The following is a 22,575-nucleotide window of genomic DNA, read 5'->3' on the forward strand; positions in this document are numbered from 1 at the left end:
CAATGAGCGAAATGAACTCTTCAGTCCACAAGTTCACAAAGCAATGAAACAAATAAGCCCCACCTCCTGTGGTGTGCATGACAAGTGGCATTCGCTGCAGCCCTTACTAAATAAAGCCACAAAAGGTCCCCTGTCACTTGCCCGATAGCCTTGTAGGTGTCCTCGGATGCTTTTCAGAGGTACTGGGTCCCAGTGCACCTCGGCTAAGGTACTGTTCACCACATTCACACGCACGTTCCCAGGAGCCACCATTGGGACTAGGAAAAGGACAGGGAAGTGGTAGAAGTATCAATGTTATTTTTAATTTCATCCATAAATATGACTCTCTCTAATAATTTTGGCTTGAAGCATACTGCAGACCTATTCTATGGATTATTAAGGCTTGAACACAGATTTTGGGGTATCTGTTTGACTTTGTGAGAGATTTTTTTTTTTAAAAGATGGCATCTTGCTATGTTGCCCAGGCTAGACTCAAATTCCTTGACTCAAGGGATCCTCCCACCATCAGTGAGTAGGAAAACACGATTTTTTAAAAAGTACAATTGACCCTTGAACAACACGGGTTTGAACTGCATGGGTCCACTTACACTTGGATTTTTTTTTCCCCCCAAAATACAGTCAGCCCTCTACATCTGCAGGTTCTGCATCTACAGCCAAAGAAGATGGAAAACACAGTATTCCTGGGTGCAAAACCCACGGACATGGAGGGCTGATATTTCATATAGGAGGGTTCCATAGGGCTATCTGTGGGACTTGAGTATTTGCAGATTTGGGTATCCAAGGCAGGGCATCCTGGAACCAATCCCCTGTGGATACCAAGGGACAACTATACTGCAATCACCTTGAACGTTCTGAACTTCTCTTTCTTACACAGCAGGCTGTTTAAATTCAGAGAAGTCGTGCAAAATAATTGCCACCTCCCTCCCTTGCAACCTGAGCAAGGAGAAATGGCCTTGGCTTGCACCTTGGTAAGTCTGTTTTGCTGGGGAAAAGTAGGAAATGGCATCACTTACGGTCTTCTCCAGAATGTCCCATGACTACAGCTGGCTCGGGGGCAAATCCCATGTCATTCAGGGCCTGAACTTTGATCAGGTATGGAACAAAGGTTGGCGTGCCTGAGACAATATATTTGGATACATTTGCCACAACCACAGATGTCCACTCATCATCACCATCTTTCTGGCGCCAGCTAACTTTGTACTGAAGGCCTGGCCCATTAGATTCGAAACCATTCAAGGGCTACAAGGAAAGCCAAATAACCAGAGCTTATAACACAAATCAACTGCACAATCTTTTACAGGAACAGCAAATTCAATTCCCAGACCTACAGAAAGTGATCATTGAAATACTAAAACACAAGCTATTAACCATTTTCTCCAGGGACCTTCTATCAATTGTGCATTTGCAATGAGATTCAAAGCTTGTTTGGGATCAACATTTCAAAGGTTGTAAACTACTATCTTGATGCAATAAATACCACATAAACCTTTCAAACTCTGGCTCTACCGTCAAGGATGGTGATTCTTTAGACATTTCGGTCACATAGAATCCTTTATATATTCCTGTTTGTGCAATAGCACATCATTGTCCATTTTATTTGCAGATGGAAACTTACAGACTGTTTTCCTCTTTATTAAAAAAAGGCTAGCCTGTCATTCTGTTGTTTCTACATGTTTGTATAAATATAAGTATGTACATATATGTATACATGTCTAAGTATGCATGTATGGCTCTACCTAAAATAGGTTTTGAATTACGAGTAAATATATGTTAATTTTCCAAATCCAGAAAACACAGATAAGCTTTCCCCACTAAAGAAGTTGACTGCTGGGAATGGCTTGGTGCATGTCTTCCAGGTGGTTCTTTTTTTTTTTTTGAGATGGAATCTTGCTCTGTCACCCAGGCTGGAGTGCAGTGGTGTAATCTCGGCTCACTGCAACCTCCGCCTCCTGGGTTCAAGCGATTCTCCTGCCTCAGCCTCCTGAGTAGCTGGGATTACAGGCATGCAGCACTACACCCGGCTAATTTTTGTATTTTTAGTAGAGACGGGGTTTCACCATGTTGGTCAGGCTGGTCTCAAACTCCTGACCTCATGATCTGCCCGCCTCGGCCTCCCAAAGTGCTGGGATTATAGGCGTGAGCTACTGGCCCCAGGTTGTTCTTTATGATAACACTAGCTAGCATTTTTTTGAGCATGTGTATATGCTAGGCACTGTTCTAGGTGCTTTATATGTATTAGCTCCTTTAATACTGTGAAATTGGTTCTATTATTACTCCCATCATACAGCTGCCTAACAGACATGTTAAACAACTGGCCTAAGATCACAGAGTTAGTGGCAGAGCTGGGATTTGCACCAAATCATTTTGACTCCAGAGCTCAAGCTTTTAGCAACTATATAATACTGCCTCTTAAGTAAAGATATATATGTATCTTTATATATATATATATTTTTTTTTTCCCCAGAAATAGGTGAAATGAGATTCTAATGTAGATATTATTTTCAAACAACTTTTTTTTCACTCTAAAAAATAGCGAATAAATTTGAAGGCATCATAGCTCACCTTCCACGTAATCACCAAATTATCAGGCTCTGATCCCAGTCCTTCCACAGCTGTGGGGTTTTTATCTGGTTCTGGAAGTTAAGCAGCCACACATGTGTAAGCTTTGGCCTTTTGCGAAGAGTGGAAAACTTTTTTATTATATTTTATACCCTAGAAGTCCCGCTTTCCCGCTTTACCTGAGGCTTTCGTCAAATACTGCTCAGACGCCTCGCTGGGCAAGCTCTTCCCAATGCTGTTCACTGCCACCACGCGGAAGGAGTAGTTCACGTAAGGAGACAGCTTCAGCTGGGCTGTGGTCTGTGTTCCAGAAACTTCAGTTTGGTGGTGCCACAGCCCTGGCTCGTGCATTGCATCTTCATATTCGATGATGAATTCTGGTCACAACACACACACACCAAACCCAAGACCGTGAATTCAGTCAACCCAGGGGTAGCTGCCAGCAATAACTAACAGGGCAACCCAACACAAGCAAACAAACATGAATTATTTTACTTTCAAGAAAAATGCCATTAAAATATTTTGATTTCAGAGTTATCATTATCCTCAACACATAAACACACATGATAACATTTTAGTGGAAAAATGGCATCTCACTGTATTTAATTTAATTTCTCCTATTACAAAAAAAATTTGACCACCTTTTCATATATTTAAACTTTTTAGGGATATATGGATTAATTCTAAACAGTTTTAGATTTTACCAAATCTGGTATTCTTTCTCTAGCATGCTGAATTTAGCTACTTAAAACTGTTTAGAATTAATCCATATATCCCTAAAAAGTTTAAATATATGAAAAGATGATCAAATTTTTTTCATAATAGGATAAATTAAATATAGTGAGTGCCATTTTCCACTAAACATATTGGCAATAATCAAAGGTTTAACACACTTCGTTGACTATGACACAAGGAATCAAGCATTCTCTGACTTTGTAGGAAGTGTAAGTTGGGACAACTTCTATATAAGACAGTTTAGAAAATCTGTCAATATTTAAGGCGCATACTAAATTTCACTTCTAGCAATTTATTTTGAATAAATGGGCTCAAACAAATGGCTCAAACACACATGAGAAATAATTTACATTGTAGTATTATTTGCAATTGAAACAACCTAATTGCAAACAACCTAAACATCCATCAACAGGACACTGACTAAACAAATTACACTAGGTCCACACAATGGAATACTCTGAAGCCGTTAAAAACGACTGTCAGCCAAGTGCGGTGGCTCACGCCTGTAATCTCAGCACTTTGGGAGACCCAGGTGGATGGAGTCCAGGAGTCTGAGACAACCTGGGCAACCTAGCAAAACCCCGTCTCTACAGAAAATTAACTGGGTGTGGTGGCGTGCACCTATAGTTCCAGCTATGGGGGAGGCTGAGGTAGGAGGATCACCTGAGCCCAGAAAGTCAAGGCTGCAGTGAACCATGATCAAGCCACTGCACTCCAGCCTGGACAGAGTGAAACCCTGTCTCAAAAAAGAGAGAGAGAGAGGAAAAAAAAAAAAAAAAAAAAAGAATAGGGCTGTTCCATATGTACTGAAATGGAATGATTTCTAAAGTGTATTATTAAGTGAAACCAAGCAGCCAAGCAGGGTATAGAATCGTGTGTGCTGGATACTATGTTTGTGTAAATGTAAAACGAAATTACTACAACAAATAAACAGACATATTCGCTTGCATATAAATGCATATTACCTCTCAGAGAATATAAACCTATAACATTGGTGTGGCCAGCGGAGCTGGGCGACAGGGGCGGGAGGAAGACATATTTTTCAGTGCATACCCTCTGCGTCTACTAAAATTCTGTGGTGTGTACACACTTTACCCTTGTAAAATAATAGGTATTTGGATATTCACTGATTGCCTACTATGTGCCAGGTACCATGATATGCACTATAAACACAAAGATGAACTAAAAATATTATATGTGTTGCAGTGGTTCAAAACTAAGTCCTTGGAGTTCTCCTTTCAATCCACATTCATCTTTGGATGATCTCCAGTCCTATAAATGGATGACTTTCATGTTTACATCTGTAGCCCAGACCTCTTCCCTGAACTGCAGACTCAGGAAGTCCAACTGTCTGCTCGACAATTCCACTTGGTTGTCCATGACAGCATCTCAAACTGGATAGTACCAAAACTAATTCTAATCTTCCTCTCCAATTGATAGTGACAGCCCAGGTCAAAATCTGGAATCCTTCTTATTTCCCTACTTCTTCCACACTCTTGGTAGTACAATGGCCTGTACCATTAAAATATATCCAAAATCTGACCATTTCTCAGCCTATTCCAGGCCACCCTCATCTCTTGTGTGAGTTATCACATAACCTCCTAACTCAGTAGTTCCCAAACTTTCTCGGTTCACGGTGTACTTAGTGTCTTCATAATTTATTTTTCATGGCTCCCTTAGGCCAAAAGAATTACCTAATGTTTTCATGTATTAAGTAGCTAGGTTCATACATCTTTATATGTATTTATATCTTAAATAAATGTAAACAATTTAATTTTAAACAATTTTAAATCTATTTATATCTTAACATTGTAAAGCTTCTCTTATATAAGTTCTCAAACCTTGTAAACAGATTGGACACCACCTTCCACATTTCCTATTCCCCACTGATTTCCGTGTGGCACTTGCTTTTTATCACAGCAAACGCTTTGCAGAGATATAACATTATCACAAAATGACATGGGATATAAAGTTGAACCTGTAATCTGCCTCAAGCTAATTTCATGTGACGTTTGACAGATGTCACTGTGTTTTTTTAACATCAGAATTTAAAAGTTAAAACTTTAAAATTATTCCAAGGAAGGTACCCCTGTGAATTCACTGAAGTACCACAGGGCACTTCAGTGCACAGTTTGGGAACCATGGTCTTACCCAGCCTGTCTGCTTCCCCTCTTGTTCTTCTATACACTATTTTCAATAGACAAGCCAGAGTTATTCATTCATCATTCCTCTGTTAAAACCCTCCAAGGGCTTTCCCATCTTCACAGTGGCCTACAGGACCTTGCACAATTCCCACTCTACACACCCACCACCGAACTCTTCACCTCTTTGACCTTCTCTCCACCCTCACTTTCCCTTTTTCATTTCACTGCAGCCACACTGGCATCCTAGCAGACATGCCCTGTCTTAGGGCCTTTGCTCTTTTCCTTTGCTCTTGCTGGAAAGTTCTTCCCCTAGACAACTGCATAGTGTGCTCACTGACCTCCCTCCCCTGTCTTGATTGACATATTCAAATGTTCTTTTAGTGTGGCCTTTCCTATTCACACTATTCACAATTATACCCCTAGCTCCACATGTCTTTCTGCTGATTTGTTTTTTGCATGCCCTAAACACATATAAACACAATCATATGTATTAATATATATGAGTTTGAGTCCTCTAGGGAGCAAAGGCTAAGACAGAATTAGAAGTGCAAGAGGTGGCCGGGCGCAGTGGCTCACGCCTGTAATCCCAGCACTTTGGGAGGCCGAGGCGGGTGGATCACGAGGTCAGGAGATTGAGACCATTCTGGCTAGTACGGCAAAACCCCATCTCTACTAAAAATACAAAAAAAAAAAGTAGCCGGGCGTGGTGGCGGGCGCCTGTAGTCCCAGCTACTCGGGAAGCTGAGGCAGGAGAATGGCGTGAACCCGGGAGGCGGAGCTTGCAGTGAGCCGAGATCGCGCCACTGCACTCCAGCCTGGGCGACAGAGCGAGACTCCGTCTCAAAAAAAAAAAGAAGTGCAAGAGGTCTATTTGGGAAAATGTCCATGGAAGAAAAAAGGGAGAAGAAGCAAGGAAGCCTGAAGGAGGGAAGACCTTCAGACCACAATGCTGGTCTGACATCTGTAACAGGAAGTGGGGGAGGGAAGGAGGAGTGAGTAGAAGGAGCCTCAGACTACAGTATAGTATAGCTCTGGGATAGTCTCAGCCAGGTCAACCAGGAGCCCAGAGTACAGTCTACACAGGAGGAGTTCTGCATTAGGCACGTGTGACTTCTGGGACCTTTGCTGTGCCCAGTCACTGGAGCACCCCAAGGAGCATGGCCTCACGTGAACTCTGCAGTGGAGCCTTAGAGAAGGAGAAGCAGATGGAGGCTGTGGGTTAACACTCCTTACAGCAGGTTCGCTCTTGAAGGTAGATCTGAGTCCTCTGTGTGTGTGTGTGTGTATATATATATATGTTTACATGCAGATATAATGAAATTATGCTTAATAATGTATTATTAATTTTATCTTATTTATATCCTCATCTAAAATATAAGCTCCATAACCATAGAGATTTTTGACTATTTTGTTTTAGAACAATGTCTGGCACACAGTAGGCACTCAAAAATATCTGTTGAATGAATGAGTAAATGAATGAAAGAGTAGAAATGCCTTGAAATCTAATGGTATTATTTTAATATAGGAAAAAAGAGTCTCCAAGCCATCTAACCAGCTAACTCTGGCTAATGTACCCAATGAGCTAGAAGACTGGGCCTGGATGAATTTGTGTTCTGATCAAGGACATTGAACACTCAAGTAGGGAAAAGAGCACCATTAAACAACACAAGATAGAGGAGGGGCTTTTGTTAAATTTTAGTGGAAATATTCTACTTTACCAGGAGGTGCAATAAATCAACACACCTATCATTTCAGAATCATCTTAGGTAGTCATCAGAAAGGAATTGTCTTCCTGCGGTATATGCCTGAAGGTAATAATATATTTCAGGCATGTGACCTGATTGTGTCTGCCTCTTAAGTATCTCTTTGGTTTTACAATTCAACTTCGAAGCTTACCTATAGTCTAATTTTATTATGCTCTTCTAGTATCCTTATGACATTGTCCTTCTTTATCTTATTTCCTAGGCCCTAGGCTTATGTCACCATCGTGAGAAGCTCACATTGTTGAATGGGCAACTTTGTAGCAGGAACTAATGGAAAGAAAGAGACCTAGGTTGGAAGTTAAGGTAGAACCTGTTATCTACGCCCAGTTCTGTTACCAACAGGGGGTTGAAAAGTTACTTTACTCATCAAGTATCAATTTCCTAATAGGAAGACAGAGCTATTCAGCACTTGCTCCTCCTAACATTTTCTCCCAGAAGAAATGGGCAAAATAAACAACTAACTTAAGGTGTATCTTCCTACATGGTAGATATTTAAAGTGATTTTTATGGATCTTAAACACAAATGACAGTGTATTTGATTAGTCAACATCTTCAGCAATTAAGGGGTGTCCTATTCTAGAAGGTGTAACCAGGAATAGTTTCAGCTCTGAAGAGAGGAAGGACATAAATAAATATTTTTATTCTATCAGTAATGAAGCAGAGAATCCCAGTAAATACCTTTGTGAGGAAATTCAGTTGACTGTTACAAAGTGCTTCAAACATGGCCATTTAGTTGATCGGTAATAGAGCAAATAATACCACATACTTGTAATGGGGCTATTGTTGTCATCGCCTGGGGTCCATGACAGCTGAACACTTTTGTCAAGTTGATCTGTCAGTTCTAAGTCAAAGGGAGGATTTGGGACATCTGTAGACCAAACATACACACATCATGGTCACGCATCCATCTTTAAGAGGCTCTCCTTTACTCGTGATACTATTCACAGAGGGGACATCTTAAAGACACAGCACACTTGATAGTCAATGAGCATGCAACTGAAAGGAAATGTGCACAGCTGAGGCTGCTGGGAACACACGAACACACACAAGATAACCCATCAATGAGTTCTGCTCACTTGTTTTTCAAAGGAAATGAAAGCATTTGTAACCAAACCCAGTGAAGCAGACACATGTGGTTCATCAGCACTCTCAGCGTTTCTTCTCATAAACATGAATGGGCACAAACATGAAAAATAATAAGCTTAATTTCTAATACATGGGAAATAGAGAAAGCAACTGCTGAAAAAAGAAATACAGGCAAATAAAAGGTGCTGTTTAAAGAAAATTCAAATGTTCTTTCTAAAAAAATGCTGAATAACAGATTTTGGGGCTCTGAAAGAATATTTATATTTGCGAAAGAATGCTGAAATAGATGCTATGGAGGTAGCCCTCAGCATGCATAAGTGTGTTTACTCCCAGAGGACAACAGTGTATAGACAGACACATGTTGGGATGAAGGTGTCCTAGAAGCATGTCTGCCTCTTCTAATGGTGCTTCTGAGATCCAGAGAGTTACTGTTCCCCCCAGGCCTTTATCTGACCTTGCTCCTAGGAGTATCTCTGGCTCTTAGGGGACCAGAGACCATACAAATATATGTGCTTTTTTTTCTTCTCAGTCATAAGGCAGTAAATGTCTACAAAGCACAGGTTTTATATTGGATAATTAGATACAATATTAATAATATTGTGCAAAATCAGCTGAGATGCCAAAAATTGATTTTTGTATTGATGTACTGAATAAAGATGAAGGTTCTCTAAATAAAAAGATTTCTGGAAATGATTTCTGACTTATTTTCCAGATTCTAAAAAGCCACACAACATAAATGTGCCCCTCCTTTTGGTCTTTCTTGAGTGATTTGTCTTTTGTTAACACATGGTGAGTTGGTTTTCTCTGATATAAAAGTTAAATGTTGTTCTAAACAACTATTTTTCCCCATATACATTTCTTGAAAATGGAATCCCAAAACAAGATTTTTCCCAAACAACTTTTAATAAATTGAGATGAAAGCCTAATTTGTAGAATGATATTAGAAATAGCTTTTTCATTCTGTAAAATGTGGATGATGGCTTTTGAAAAAGCACTATGCTACTTTAAAAGGAAATTGCATCAAAGAGGGACTTTTATCAAACGAAGTGATTTTATAATAGCACATGAACTATTTAGAAAGAACTGGCAACAAACTTGGTGAAAAATCTGTGGTTATGATGAAGAAATGATTCATTGTCAGTAAATGGGTGACACAACATAACTGACAGAGACCTTTTCCTTAAGAAACACAATTATGTGACATAGAAAAGAAAGTTATGAATACTTTCTGCAAATGTGAAATTGTTTGACAGAAAACAGAGAAAGAAGACTCATATTAGTTTACCGTAAACGGGAGCTGGAGTTGGAGTAGGAGCTAGAAAGGACATTAATATAAAGGATTTTAATCAAAATTAGTAATGGAAAGATACAAGATAGCACAAGATGACAAAGATTGTACATTATTCAAGATTATAAAATTAAGCCCTATGCTTAGCTGTGAGACACAGCATTGATAAACATGCAGTAACAATTTAGGAAAAAAAACCTTCAATTTTAGATACAAGTAGATCATTTCTCCTTATTTTATTACAAAAAAGGTTACTAATGTGCATATCCACCATTTCACCCAGTGCTGCTACACAGTCTATTTATACTGAAATTATTGCCTCCAAGGCATCTTTCAAAGAAGAAAAACATGGGTATGAACTCACCCATGCATATTAACAAGCAAATATTTGATATTTATAATTTTTATCTTATTTTTTCTTTTCAACCAAATGCAGGGAAGCCAGTTGTGCTATTTTTGTTTTCGTTCTTACCAACAACGCTAAGCACAGCGCTGGCAGAGACGCTGTCCAGAGTGGTGTTGGCCACACACGTGTAGGTCCCGCTGTCATCGTCACTGACATCAGCTACCACTAGATGATCCTTGTCAACAGTGAACCTGTGGATAGAATGCATTCAGAGCAGCTGAAATGGACATGCAGCCGTACCCTACAATTGCTTCACTGGCAGGAAAAAAACTGTAAATTTGATAAAGGAGAAAGATGGTAAACATTTTCAAAAGTTAGAGCAAAATACATATCACTTTAAGAATGATTAAAGTTGAAAAACAATGAGAATCAATTAGAATATTGGGTTACAAGGGATATGTCCTCTGGCACAGTATTTTTCAACCAGGCCTCTAGAGCACGGGTCCCCAAACCCTGGGCCAAGAACTGGGTACTGTCCTGTTAGGAACTGGGCTGCAGAGGGGACCGCTGCTCTAGAGGGTGTGGTAGGAGTTTCTTTAGGCCCCAGGAGAATGGGGCGAGTGAAGCTGAGCTCCGCCTCCTGTCAGATTAGTGGCAGCATTAGATTCTCACAGGAAGGTGAACCCTATTGTGAACTGTGCAAGTGAGAGATCTAGATCTAGACTGTGCTCTCCTTATGACAATCTAATGCCTGATGATCTGTCACTGTATATATTACATGTAATAATATATATATGTATATACATATTACAACACAATAATAATAGAAATAAAGTGCACAGTAAATGTAATGTGCTTGAATCATCCTGAAACCATTGTGCCCCCACCCTGTCCGTGGAAAAACTGTCTTCCATGAAACCAGTCCCTGGTGCCAAAAAGGTTGGGGACCACTGCTCTAGAGGGAGAGGAAGGAGCTTCCTTAAGTTCCCAGGGGAAGGAGGCGAAGAATAGTTCCAGCATTAGCCTTACTAAAGGGCTTTACTAAGGCTTTTGCTGCCAAGAAACATTGGAAAACCACTCATTCAGTTCAATTTCTATCAAAGTATATATTTTAAATACTTTATTATTTACTGCAGAAAATCATGTCATTTTCTTACATGTATAAACTCTCATAGGAGAAATTAAATGCAAAGAATAATAATTTGCTCTATCACTAGAAACAGGAAGATTTAGATGAACAATCTCTCTAAGACTTTTCTAGAGGGAACTTGTGGGCATGAAAAATTGCTCAATAGATCAAAAAATTAATGTATAGAGAATTCATGGATTATTTTAATGAAACTGCCTAAGTCATAAACTGTCTTCTCAGTTAATTTCCAAGTAAAAGCTTCAGCCAAATTAACCTGATGGTCATTTCTTTATGTTTCCTTTTAATCTTAAAGACAGGGTCTCACTCTGTCACCCAGGCTGGAGTGCAGTGGTACAGTCATGGCTCCCTGGAGTCTCAACCTTCTGGGCCCAGGTAATTCTCCCACCTCAGCCTCCCAGGTAGCTGGGACCACAGGTGTGAGACCACCACACCTTTTCATCTTTATCAACTCAACAAATAAAATTGACTAGTTCAAGCATAAAATTAGATGGAGACTCTAGGCACATAAAAGAGAAGGCCACAGAGTTCTTCCGGGGTCATTAACAAGCAACAGGGCAATATTTAGGCACCACAATTTTAGGTCAGCTGTAGGTGAACTACACAAATGATTTCGACCAGAATACAGCATTCCTTCTAATACAGAGTGAGGCCTATAGCCACTTTGCTAAAACTAACACCTATCTACTCTGTACTACTACGTCAAATTGAGGGTCTCATCTGGAAAATGCCATGACCTTTCTTCCATTATTAATGAAATCTGCAGCATGCTTGGGCTCTTTTAAATGCTCTACCTGTTTTTGTTTTTCCTTCCCCTTTCACTGGCTTTAGGTAAAATCAAAAGAAAAACTCCCTATCCAAATAAAAACGAGTGTCTTAAAATACTGACAAGGATTTGAGCAGTCTTTGGTGATTAAAGAGGTCATATTTCTGCTTATTTGTAGAAAGGTAATGAAAACATCTGTCGAGACTTCGCTGTTCAAGGTATAAAACAATGGATGCTGTCCAGGCCTGAGGGTTTTTTCCCATCCTGAATTACACAAGAGACCAGCACGCAAAGATAGACAAACATTCTCAGGGTCCTATTTCAATCACCTGATACCTTCTTGGGTGCATATATTTTACAGTAGGGAGAAAATGCTTATCTCTCTATTTTGGAGACAGCAGACTTCAGAAACTAAAAACATCACCATAATTGACTACATAGTAGACCTTTAGTTCAAGAATAGCTTAAAGAAAGAATGAAGAGAAAGTAAAGAAATCGTCTTCAAATACCTTTCATCACTGGGCAGTTCCCTGTTGTCCTTCAGCCACAGGACAGTGAGGGATAAGGTGTGATCATGTTTCACTTTGCATTCAAAGGACACCATGCTCCCTCTTTGCACAACTGCATATTCGGGCTGTTTAACGATCCATGTAGGATCTGAAATGTAAAGTCATCGTTATCCATTTGGCAAAGCTGGAGAATTTGTTCAAAGTCATTTAAAAATTAAACACATTACCTCTGCCTTACCTTTGATTTCTAAGTGAACTTCATTCTTTGCCATCCCTAATTTATTCCTTGCAACACACGTATAAGTTCCTGTACTGTCCTTTTGGGCCACAGGAATTTCCAAAGTTCCATTTTCATGTAAAACATAAATATCTTCATGAAGAGCACTTCCTTTAGCTCCTTTAAACCTTCATTACAGAAATTATCACAATGAGAATAAAAACACACTATATTTTGAAGTCAGACATAAAATGCCATGTTCAAGGTCAACATGACCATGATGAATGTGAAAGTTGCAAGGCTAGAAGGATTGTACTTTTGAAAGTATCAATAGGAAAATAATCAGGGAAGAAAAAAAGGCATGTATGTCAGAGAGGAGAAGTGAAACGGATGAAACAAACTAAGTGTGAATCTGTTACCTTCACTAGGAAAATCATCTGCATAAGCATCCATTTTTCTTCTCTGGGGTTAAGGTAGGGGCCAAGGGAAATTTTCCTTTAATCTTAACCCTGCATATATTCTGACCTCAGCAGTTGGAACTTAGCACAGCATCTAGGACCTGACAGATGATCAGTAAAGAATGTTCCAGTTTTCTTTCATTCATTCCTTCTGAGCCATTGCTTATCCATCCTAGCCTTGTCTCTTTCAGCTAAAGTAAACAAACTAGGAGGAGGTAGAGGACTTAAACCTCGGGTGGCATATGAAAGGGGATGGTCTGAAGTGGGGAGTAAAAGAACATGGGAGAGCTTGGCTGGATCCAAGTCAGGAAGACCTGGTGCAACAAGTACTCAAGAGAAACAATGGTAAGAACAAATTCTGCTTTGGAGCTTATAGAACCCCCCACTATAGCACAGGATATTTTATTATCAAGGAATATCCCCTAACTAGTCCCTCCAGCCACTACTCACAAAATCCCAGGGGATGTCCATGGCATTGTGAAATACAGCAGCCTTAAATTTAAAAAAAAATCATTTACATGTAGATCTGTGCTTGATAGAGTGTGCTGCTAAATAGATTATACACATGAAAGTATTTAACACAGAGCCAGTAGTTAATAAATATTTGTGAAATAATGAATGAATTTAATAATTAACAGTGGCTCATACCTATAATCCCAGCACTTTGGGAGGCTGAGGTGGGCGGATAACCTGAGGTTACGAGTTTGAGATTAGCCTGGCCAACATGGTGAAACCCACTCTCTATTAAAAATACAAAAAATTAGCCAGGTGTGGTGGCAGACGGCTGTAGGCCCAGATACTCTAGAGGCTGAGGCAGGAGATACGCTTGAACCCAGGAGGCAGAGGCTGCAGCGAGCTGTGATTGTGCCACTGCACTCCAGCCTGGGTAATGAAGTGAGACTCTGTCTCACAAGAAAAAAAAATATATTAACAGTGTAATGGATTGTGTGGTGCCTTTCCCTGTTTGTTTTTTGAATAAAACCCAACATATTTAGAATATGAAGCCTTTAGCAAACATTTTAAGTATTGAAAAACACACAGAGCTGCTACTTACCACTCGATGGTTGGGAGAGGAGACCCAAAGAAGGCACAGTCTAGTAAAGCAGGCCTGTTTGCAATGACCTGGTAGAGTGTGTTTGCAGGTGTGAGGATTCGTGGTGGCTCAGCTACAAATATTTTTAAAAGGTAAAGTAAATATTAGAATACATTTTAGGACTATCGTTTATTTATTGTATTTTGTTTTAAGGTCATTAAAGTTTATGGTAAAGCACAAGCAATCTATCTCTCTCCTTATGTTCTCTATCAGGCATAATGCTGCCAGTCACCCAAGGCAGAAAAATACATTTTTCCTCCCTCTACCTCCTGCCCTACTTCTTGCTCAGACATCATTTTGGTTGTTGATTTACTGTGAGTCCACTGCAGTCAGGGAATGAGACTTTTGTTTTATCCCCAGCACAGTGTCTGGCACAAAAATAACAGCCAAGTATATTTTTGTTGAATGACTCACTCATCATAACCCTAGTGGGTAGGAACGGTGGGGAACACATAAGCTGGCAGAAAAAAGCAGAGTGATGAGTGTGATGGCTGAATAAATGGAACCACAGCAACAAAAACAAAAATAGACAAATGGGATTACACCAGACTAAAAAGCTTGCACAGCCAAAGAGATAGTCAACAGAGTGAAGAGACAACCTATGGAAGGGGAGAAAACATTTGCAAACCATATATCTGGTAAGGGGTTAATACCAAAATATATAAAGAACTCAAATAATTCAATAGTAAGAAAATGAATAACCTGGTTAAAAATGGGCAAGGCATTGGACTAGACAGTTCTCAAAAGAAGATATACAAACGGCCAACAGGTATATGGGAAAATGCCCAATTATCACCAATCGCCAGATAAATGTAAATTAAAACCACAATGAGATATTATATCACACTTATTAGAATGGCTATTATCAAAAAGAGGAGATCTAAGTGTTGGCAAGAATGTAGAGAAAAGGGGACACTTAAACATTGTGGGAGGGAATATAAGTTAGTACAGCCATTATGGAAAATACTATAAAGATTGTTTATACTGTTTATACTCAAAACATTAAAAATACAACTACCATATGATCCAACAATGCCATTAATGGGTACATATCCAAAGGAAATGAAATCAGTATGTCGAGATATTTGAACTCCCTTGTTCACTGCAGTATTATTCACAATAGCCAAGATATGGAATCAACCTAAGTGCCCACCAATGAATGAATGGAATAAAGAAACTGTGGCATATACACACAATGGAATACTATCCAGCCTTAAAAAAGAAGGAAATTCTATCATTTCCTTCATGTCGTTGATGTCATGACCACATGGATGAACCTGGAGGACGTTGTGTTAAGTGAAACAGGCCAGATACAGAAAGAGAAACTTGGCATGATCTCCCTTAAATGTAAAATCTAAAAATGCTGAACTCATAAAAGTAGAGATGAAAAAGGAATCAGCAGCCAAAAGTGCTTTCTCAACATCCACCAATATCTTAACTGCTTAGCTCTTCATAGGATTAGTGACCTTCATTTCAAGCATGAAAGGAAAATACCAAGTATTGGTTGGCTTACTGATGGTAATTTTGTTTGAAAAGGAAGCATACTAATTTTAAAGGGTTGAAGTATAATTCCCTGGCACCATGAAAACAATTCTCACAAAAATTTTTAACAAATGTGGTATTTTGGTAGTTTTGTCCAATATAAGAAATACAATGTTCACATAAGCCAATTATTTGAGAATATGTTTCAGTGTATCACACTTTTTAAAATATGTTTTTACAAATAAAATAAATGTACATCTGTGACTTGGATAAAGGCCAAGCATTATGACTCATGCATTAGTTTTTAAAAATCAGAATCATTGTTATTCAACTTGTCAGTGTCTTACAATGAAGAGCAATAATATTCAGTTGCTAATAGCAGACAAATGCTATTTTCCTTTTGAGGGTTTGACACTTAGTCTAACCATCTGTAAGTAGAACAGCTTATTTGACTAGTTCTACAATGAAGAATTTGCCATTGTAAAAACTGTGTTATGGAAGAACATTAAGACTGCAATATTCTTTGGGGCAAGGTTTATATCTTATCCATCCCTTATAGCTCCAAGTACTGTGCATTGCACATAGTAGATGATCAATATATTTTTGCTGATTGAACAGAAAATAACAGCAGTCATTAATTTAATTTGCCATGTCTTTAATAAAATGAGAGCTTACCCAGCACATTTACAAATGCGTTTGCCAGTAAATATCCATATTCATTAGAGGCATTGCACTGATATACTGCACTTGATCTTTCTTGAACATTTGAAAAAATAATGGTATCGCCATCTATTTTTCTGCTGGGGTCATCAGGGGCAACTGTTTGGATGTAAAAATAGAAAGTATTTATTCCTATTTGCTTAAAAGATGTATATTAAGCTTGTAAAGTCAGTAGGACATAAATAAAGACTGATCTAAGTACATGCAGTAAGAATAAGACTAGAATTTAGGCAGAAACCAGAACATTTTCCTTCTCAGAATTGAGTTATATATTAGCAAGGGTACGTGCTCAATATTCATTTAGTCTTAAGTCGATTGATTCTGTAACACTAAGTACTATTTATTTTTATTTTTATTTTTTTAAAGACCTTTCCATTCACTTGCCCCTTGTATCTTTTTTTTATTATACTTTAAGTTTTAGGGTACATATGCACAATGTGCAGGTTTGTTACATATGTATACATGTGCCATGTTGAACACCAAGTATTATTTTGAGAGATGCAGAAAAAAAACTCTTACAAGTTTAGGTGAAAATTGCATTACAAATTCAGGAAAACATTGCCGTGTTCAAGAGATTGTGGTTATTTAGGAGAAAAAAAGTTAACGATCAAGAGGAAATAGCAAAAGCTGGTAAAAAATATAGAAATACTCCAGCTTGTTCAAACCTGTTCCTTTTAGGAGCCTCTTCTTGACATAAATAAATCAACAAATACATAAACACTACGGGGCTAATAACCAAATGTGAAAATATTTAATTTTCTGCTGTGGATATTCTTGAAGCTGAAGTATAAATAAATTGTGTAAATTCTTCTTGAAGACAATGTTTTCAGCTAAATCTCTCAAGTATTAAAACATTAGGAACAGGCTTGATCCTTACTGAAGTGGAATAGAACTGGCTGGGTAACATAGTATGTGAGGATTTAGTCCCGGGCATGCCCAGCAGTTTGGAACTTCTGTGAGATTGGAGATGAATTCCTTTCTGTGAATGATACACTTTAGGCTTTGAGCTTATATTGCTTTAGAAGTACACTAAGAGGGATTTAGGTCTCTGTCTCAGCACGATGATCAAAATCAAAACTAAATAACAGCACCTTTTCTCTTAAACTGCTCCTGCAACTTGAAGCATTTAAGAAGACTTTATGTTCTTTCTAAGCACCATTTCTTTTTCCTTGGTGAAAGGAAAAGGATGTGCATCTAAGACACACTCATCACTGTATTTAGACTCTTTTATCACTTTTAAAATAAAAAAAAATTTGTTTCATCTGTGGTTTATTAACCCACTGTAATAAAAATCAACTAAACCATAGTACATCCTTGTTTTATGACCCAAACTCGAAGTATTTTGCTCCCTCATTCTGTAATAGTTTTCCACAGTTGCTGTAACAACTTACCACAAATGTAGTGGCTTAGAACAACACAAATTTACTATCATACAGTTCTGTAGGTTAGAAGTCTGACATGGGTCATACTGCTCTAAAACCAATACATGAGCAGGGCTGTGTTGCTTTCTGAAGGTTCTAGGGGAGAATCCATGTCCTTGCCTTTTCCAGCCTCTGGAGGCTGCCCACATTCCTTGGCCCATGGTCCTCTTCCTCCATTTTCAAAGCTGTCGATGTTGCATCTCTCTGATTATTCTTCCATAGTCACCTTTCTTTCCAACCAAAGCCGGAAAAGGCACTCTGCTTTTGGGGGCTCATGTAATTAAATTGGGCCCAAATTAGATAGTCCAGGATAACCTCCCCATCTCAAGGCCCTTAACCTTAATCACATGTGCAAATTCCCTTTTGCCATGTAAGGTGACATATTGATAGTTTCTAGGGATTGGGATGTAGACATCGTGGCAGGGTGGGGTAGAAGGAGGGATTATTCTGTCTACCACATACTGTATCACATTTATAGCCTAAAAGTCTTTTAGATGTTTTAGACTAGAATATTTTAAAAATTCGCCATACATTTAAGTTCAGAATAAGTTTTTAGCATCCAAGGATTATTAAAACTCTAACTTACAAGTTACTCCTCATGGACTGATTAACGTCTTCATTCCCAAGGAAAAATGTAACAAAAAAGCAGTTGTTCAACACTCTGATTACCATCAGTAACTCGTTTATGAAATCATCTTAGATACTCCAGGATGTTCAACTAGTTATGTGGGGGTGTCGAGATACTTTGAATTGACTTCTTAGCTTACATCTCCTATTTATGACTCTAATAATTTCAAAATTGCCTTAAGGAACATGTTCTTCCAAACCAAAGACAAATACAAGTCATAATTCCTTCAACAGGGTATATAGATTCGTTGATAAAAGACAGCAGAGGATGGATATGACACACTGGCCTAGAAAGTGAACTGTAGCTGTGGCAGGCAGCCATGGATCCTGAAAACAGTGTACCTTAGGGCAGCCATGGACCCTGAAAACACAGTGTACCTTAGGGCAGCCATGGACCCTGAAAACGCAGCGTAACTTAGGGCAGCCCATGTGTCCCAGATCCCAAGTCTTATATGACTGGGGCCTTTCTGACTCACACAATCTCAGTGATGCTCACCTACTGCCTCAACAAGGGGTGCTGGAACACAAAGCAGCATTTCTGGAGACTTGTTCTCTGTCAGTGATTCTTAGCACTTCTGGTCATTATACAAAAAAGATACTTGCACACACATGTTGATAGCAGCACAATTCGCAATTGCAAAAATATGGAACCAGCCCAAATGCCATCAATCAATGAGTGGATAAAGAAATACACACACACACACACACACACACACACACACACACACACACTATGAAATACTACTCAGCCATACAAAGAAATGAAATAATGGCATTCACAGCAACCTAGATGGAATTGGAGATCATTATTCTAAGTGAAGTAACTCAGGAATGGAAAACCAAACATTATATGTTCTCACTCATAAGTGGGAGCTAAGCTATGAGGACACAAAGGCATAAGAATGATATATTGAACTTTGGGGTCTCAAAGGAAAGTGTGGGGGGCAGCGAGGCATAAAAGACTATATATTGGGTACAGTGTGTACACTGCTCGGGTGGCCGGTGCACCAAAATCTCAGAACTTATTCATGTAACCAAATGCCACCTGTTCCCCAAAAATCTATGGAAATAAAAAATAATACAAGAATAAAGTAGAGAAACAAACTAAATTTTTAAGGTCGGTAAAAAAAAAAAAAAAAAAGAAAAAGATTCTTAGCACTTCTGGACCCAGCACTTGGGCTCTCAGTGCTGGGACTCTTCAGGGCACTCTCGGTGCCCACCATGTGCCCACCCTGACAGCATCTCTGTGGATGTTCCAGGCAGTGGAATAGAGTGGCTGTGTATTTTAGACTGTGATGAATCCCAGGCAGAGCTCTGGGCCGAATCTCTCTGGATGGGTGGCAGACTACATAAGAGTTCCTCAAATTCCTTAAATGTATTGAGTTTTTAAAAGTTACACCACCACGCAATATTTAATGGCTAAAGGGCTCTAGTTCTGAAGATCTGTTGCACAATAATGTGAAAATGCTTAACACTACCGAACTGTACACTTAAAATGGTTAAGATGGTAAATTTTGTTATGTGTTTTTACCACAATAATAATAATAATGTTACACGACCATGAACTTGGAGGGCAAAGCTCAACAATGTCAGTAGGACAATTTTCCCCAAGTGGAGACTCATCAGTCACAAACAAACCATGTCAGAAAGCTTTTCTGTTGCTCTCAGTTGCACTTTTCTTTGCTATCAACTCTTTGGGAAGGTATTTTTTTACCTGAAAGGCATCTGACTGTATCTGCCTTATATATGCTAAATAGAGCAGTCTTCAAATATTTATTTTTGGCAAGGTATTTAGGAACAAAATAAACCCTTTAGGTAATAATAATGAGTAAGCAGACCTCTCTCCATGGGAGTTTTCCTTAAGTACTTGTTTTAAAAATGCAAACAAACCCAGGAACTGTCACGGTGACATATGGAGGCTCGGTTGGTAGCTGGACACAGAGTAAAATCACTAATGTAGAGACATTTGGAGCCTTTGGATGGGCTGGCTAGCGGGTAGAGTAACTCTCTAGCATGCAAATCCAAATTATCCAGAGGAATAATCATTAATTCTGGGAATAACCAACTTCATCTGCTGTCAATAAACACTGGAGAAAGAAATTTAAAAGCACAGAATCCCTACAAATAACTTAAAGCCACAAAGATAAGGTCCAGAACTGGGGTGATGGCCTTCAGAAAATACTTATAACCCAACTCTCCTGATGTTGGTAGGTAAAACTATAAACACTTTCAACATATAGATAATGAGAATAATAATAATAATCATGCCATCTTACATGAACAGAGTACGATCAATCTTTAAAATGCTTTTACATTTACTGCATAATTTCATTTTAAAAAGAACTTTGTGAAACAGGCTAATCATATAGTATTTTATGCATTTTGGAGATGAGAGACTACAAATGGCAGCATGTACTGGTTTGTTTAAATGAGGTTACTGCTCAGGTTTTCTCTGTTAGTCAACTTTGTAAACATTTCCTGGAACGTGAACATTTGGGCATAATGTAGAACACATTTCTGGGAGAAGAGTTAAATTTCCCTCTTCATTTACTTATTCCATCCCTACAAGAGGATGCCACTGAGCCCCTTAGTTTTGTGAAAAGGAAGAAGGGAGGATGCCTTGATGAAATCCCAGGAATATCCTGGACCAGTCCTCCATTCTCCTGGTGCTTATCTTACATTCCTGGCTTTCAACATCTTTCATTGTGAGAAAAATATGTCACTGTGCCAGTAAGAGGTCTTCTGCCCATTCTCATTCTCTTTTCTTTTCCCTCCTCATCCCTGAGAGGACAGGGGCCTTTTAACACAATAATGGTGTGATCTTATCCACGTTTCATGCAGAAGAGTCTGACAGACCTAATACAACGCACGCTGGAAACTATCAAGGATCTGCAAGTGTTAGACTCTCCTGCAGAGATAGGAATCACAGTGGCCACAGCCTTGGGCACCACCACCAGAATGGCACAGGCTCTCCAGTGGGGAAGACCAAGAGGAAGAAAAAGGAACTCAAAAACACCCACCTCAGTGTGGCTTTGAAGTCCTGAAAAGCAACCTCCTAGGGTAGAGCAGGGAAATGCTTTGCCCCATCCTGCCAATAGCAAGTTCATTTTCTTTCTGGTCCTGGGTTCTATTTTCACACCCTCCCATTACACAATAAAATTAAAGCTCCCTTTCAGCACTAGTTCTCTGCAGCTGTCTTCTTTTATCTGACTTCTGTAGATTGTTTTAAAACTATTTTAGGTGGTTTTGGGAAAATTCCACATTTATTTAATACAGCCTGTGATTTTTGCTTCAAGGAAAGCTTTAAGTAATCTTGCCAGTTCTGGGGAGGGGGGAAGGGTAAAGCTTTAGAAGACACTGAAATAAAAGCCCAGACACTTTTGGAGTTAATTTTTCCAGTTTTTTTTTTTTTAAAACAGCTTTCAGGTCTTAAATGCAGTCACAGATCAATAACATTGCATTTTGCTAAAAGAACCCTTCTTACCATTCCCCTCCCTGAACCAGCTTCTCCTTTTACAGTATTTATGTGCACTCGGCAGCCAGAGCCTGCAGAGGCGAAAGGAGACAGTCAGTGTCCTTAGGTGCTCGCCTGCAAGTCAGGAGTGGGGAGGCTGTGTACCTGGCAGTATGGTCCCCTGACTGTACCTCTGTTGTGTGGCACAGGAGACAAACTTCAGGCACCTGGAGGGGACACTGCACAGCCCCTGACAACAGTACTTCAGAAGCACAGCTGTTTCCTGCCCCTCACCCGCAGCAGCTGGTCCACCTGCAATTTCTGCAGTCTCTTGGGTAGAAAGTGCTGTCAGCAAGCCAGTTTGTGCTCCCAGCTCACTTCTGGCGCCTATGCTAGGACCCCATGATGAAGGCAAGGAGTCTTCATTGTGCTAATTCAGCCCTGTCACACACTGTGGCAGACTGTGCCCTAAGTTCCTACCTTCACCTCTCTGCATCTCCCTGTCATCCTTCCCCTGTCTCCCAGCCGTGCTAGATGTGGGGTGCACAAGTCAGCAAACTCCAGATGGGAAACAAGCACTGGTGCCCCGTTTACAGGATGGTCCCTAACCCTCAAAGGCAATTCCCTTCAGGGGCCTCTAAATTCATGGGACAATTACCAAGAAGGGCATGAAAAAGAGAGCGGCACAGGGCTCCTTAAATGTCTATTAATGTTTTGGATAGTTTCTGCACCCCCCTCATTCTCTCATTATTTTGGATCA

General features: G+C 39.4%; 1 protein-coding gene across 37 annotated transcripts in view; it reads right to left on the bottom strand.

Moving 5' to 3' along the window:
* NRCAM (neuronal cell adhesion molecule) overlaps positions 1 to 22,575 on the bottom strand; it is a 313,477-nt gene that overhangs the window by 33,962 nt on the left and 256,940 nt on the right. For 26 of the 37 annotated variants that reach the window (XR_004672585.3, XM_057302938.1, XM_057302934.1 and 23 more), the window contains 11 exons: positions 16,269 to 16,412; positions 14,073 to 14,184; positions 12,582 to 12,748; positions 12,344 to 12,491; positions 10,048 to 10,172; positions 9,573 to 9,602; positions 7,968 to 8,069; positions 2,739 to 2,936; positions 2,563 to 2,633; positions 1,014 to 1,239; positions 142 to 257 (listed from right to left, as the gene is read on the bottom strand). Coding sequence is in view for 36 of the 37 variants with exons in the window: in XM_057302938.1 (XP_057158921.1) it covers positions 142 to 257; positions 1,014 to 1,239; positions 2,563 to 2,633; positions 2,739 to 2,936; positions 7,968 to 8,069; positions 9,573 to 9,602; positions 10,048 to 10,172; positions 12,344 to 12,491; positions 12,582 to 12,748; positions 14,073 to 14,184; positions 16,269 to 16,412 (1,439 nt within the window). In the remaining variant the exon portion in view is untranslated. The remainder of the gene's footprint in view (positions 1 to 141; positions 258 to 1,013; positions 1,240 to 2,562; positions 2,634 to 2,738; positions 2,937 to 7,967; positions 8,070 to 9,572; positions 9,603 to 10,047; positions 10,173 to 12,343; positions 12,492 to 12,581; positions 12,749 to 14,072; positions 14,185 to 16,268; positions 16,413 to 22,575) is intronic. The other 11 variants (XM_057302942.1, XM_034964815.3, XM_034964813.3 and 8 more) reach the window with 1 other exon arrangement.

Source organism: Pan paniscus, chromosome 6, assembly GCF_029289425.2.
Source record: "Pan paniscus chromosome 6, NHGRI_mPanPan1-v2.0_pri, whole genome shotgun sequence".
NCBI classification, from domain to species: Eukaryota; Metazoa; Chordata; class Mammalia; order Primates; family Hominidae; genus Pan; species Pan paniscus.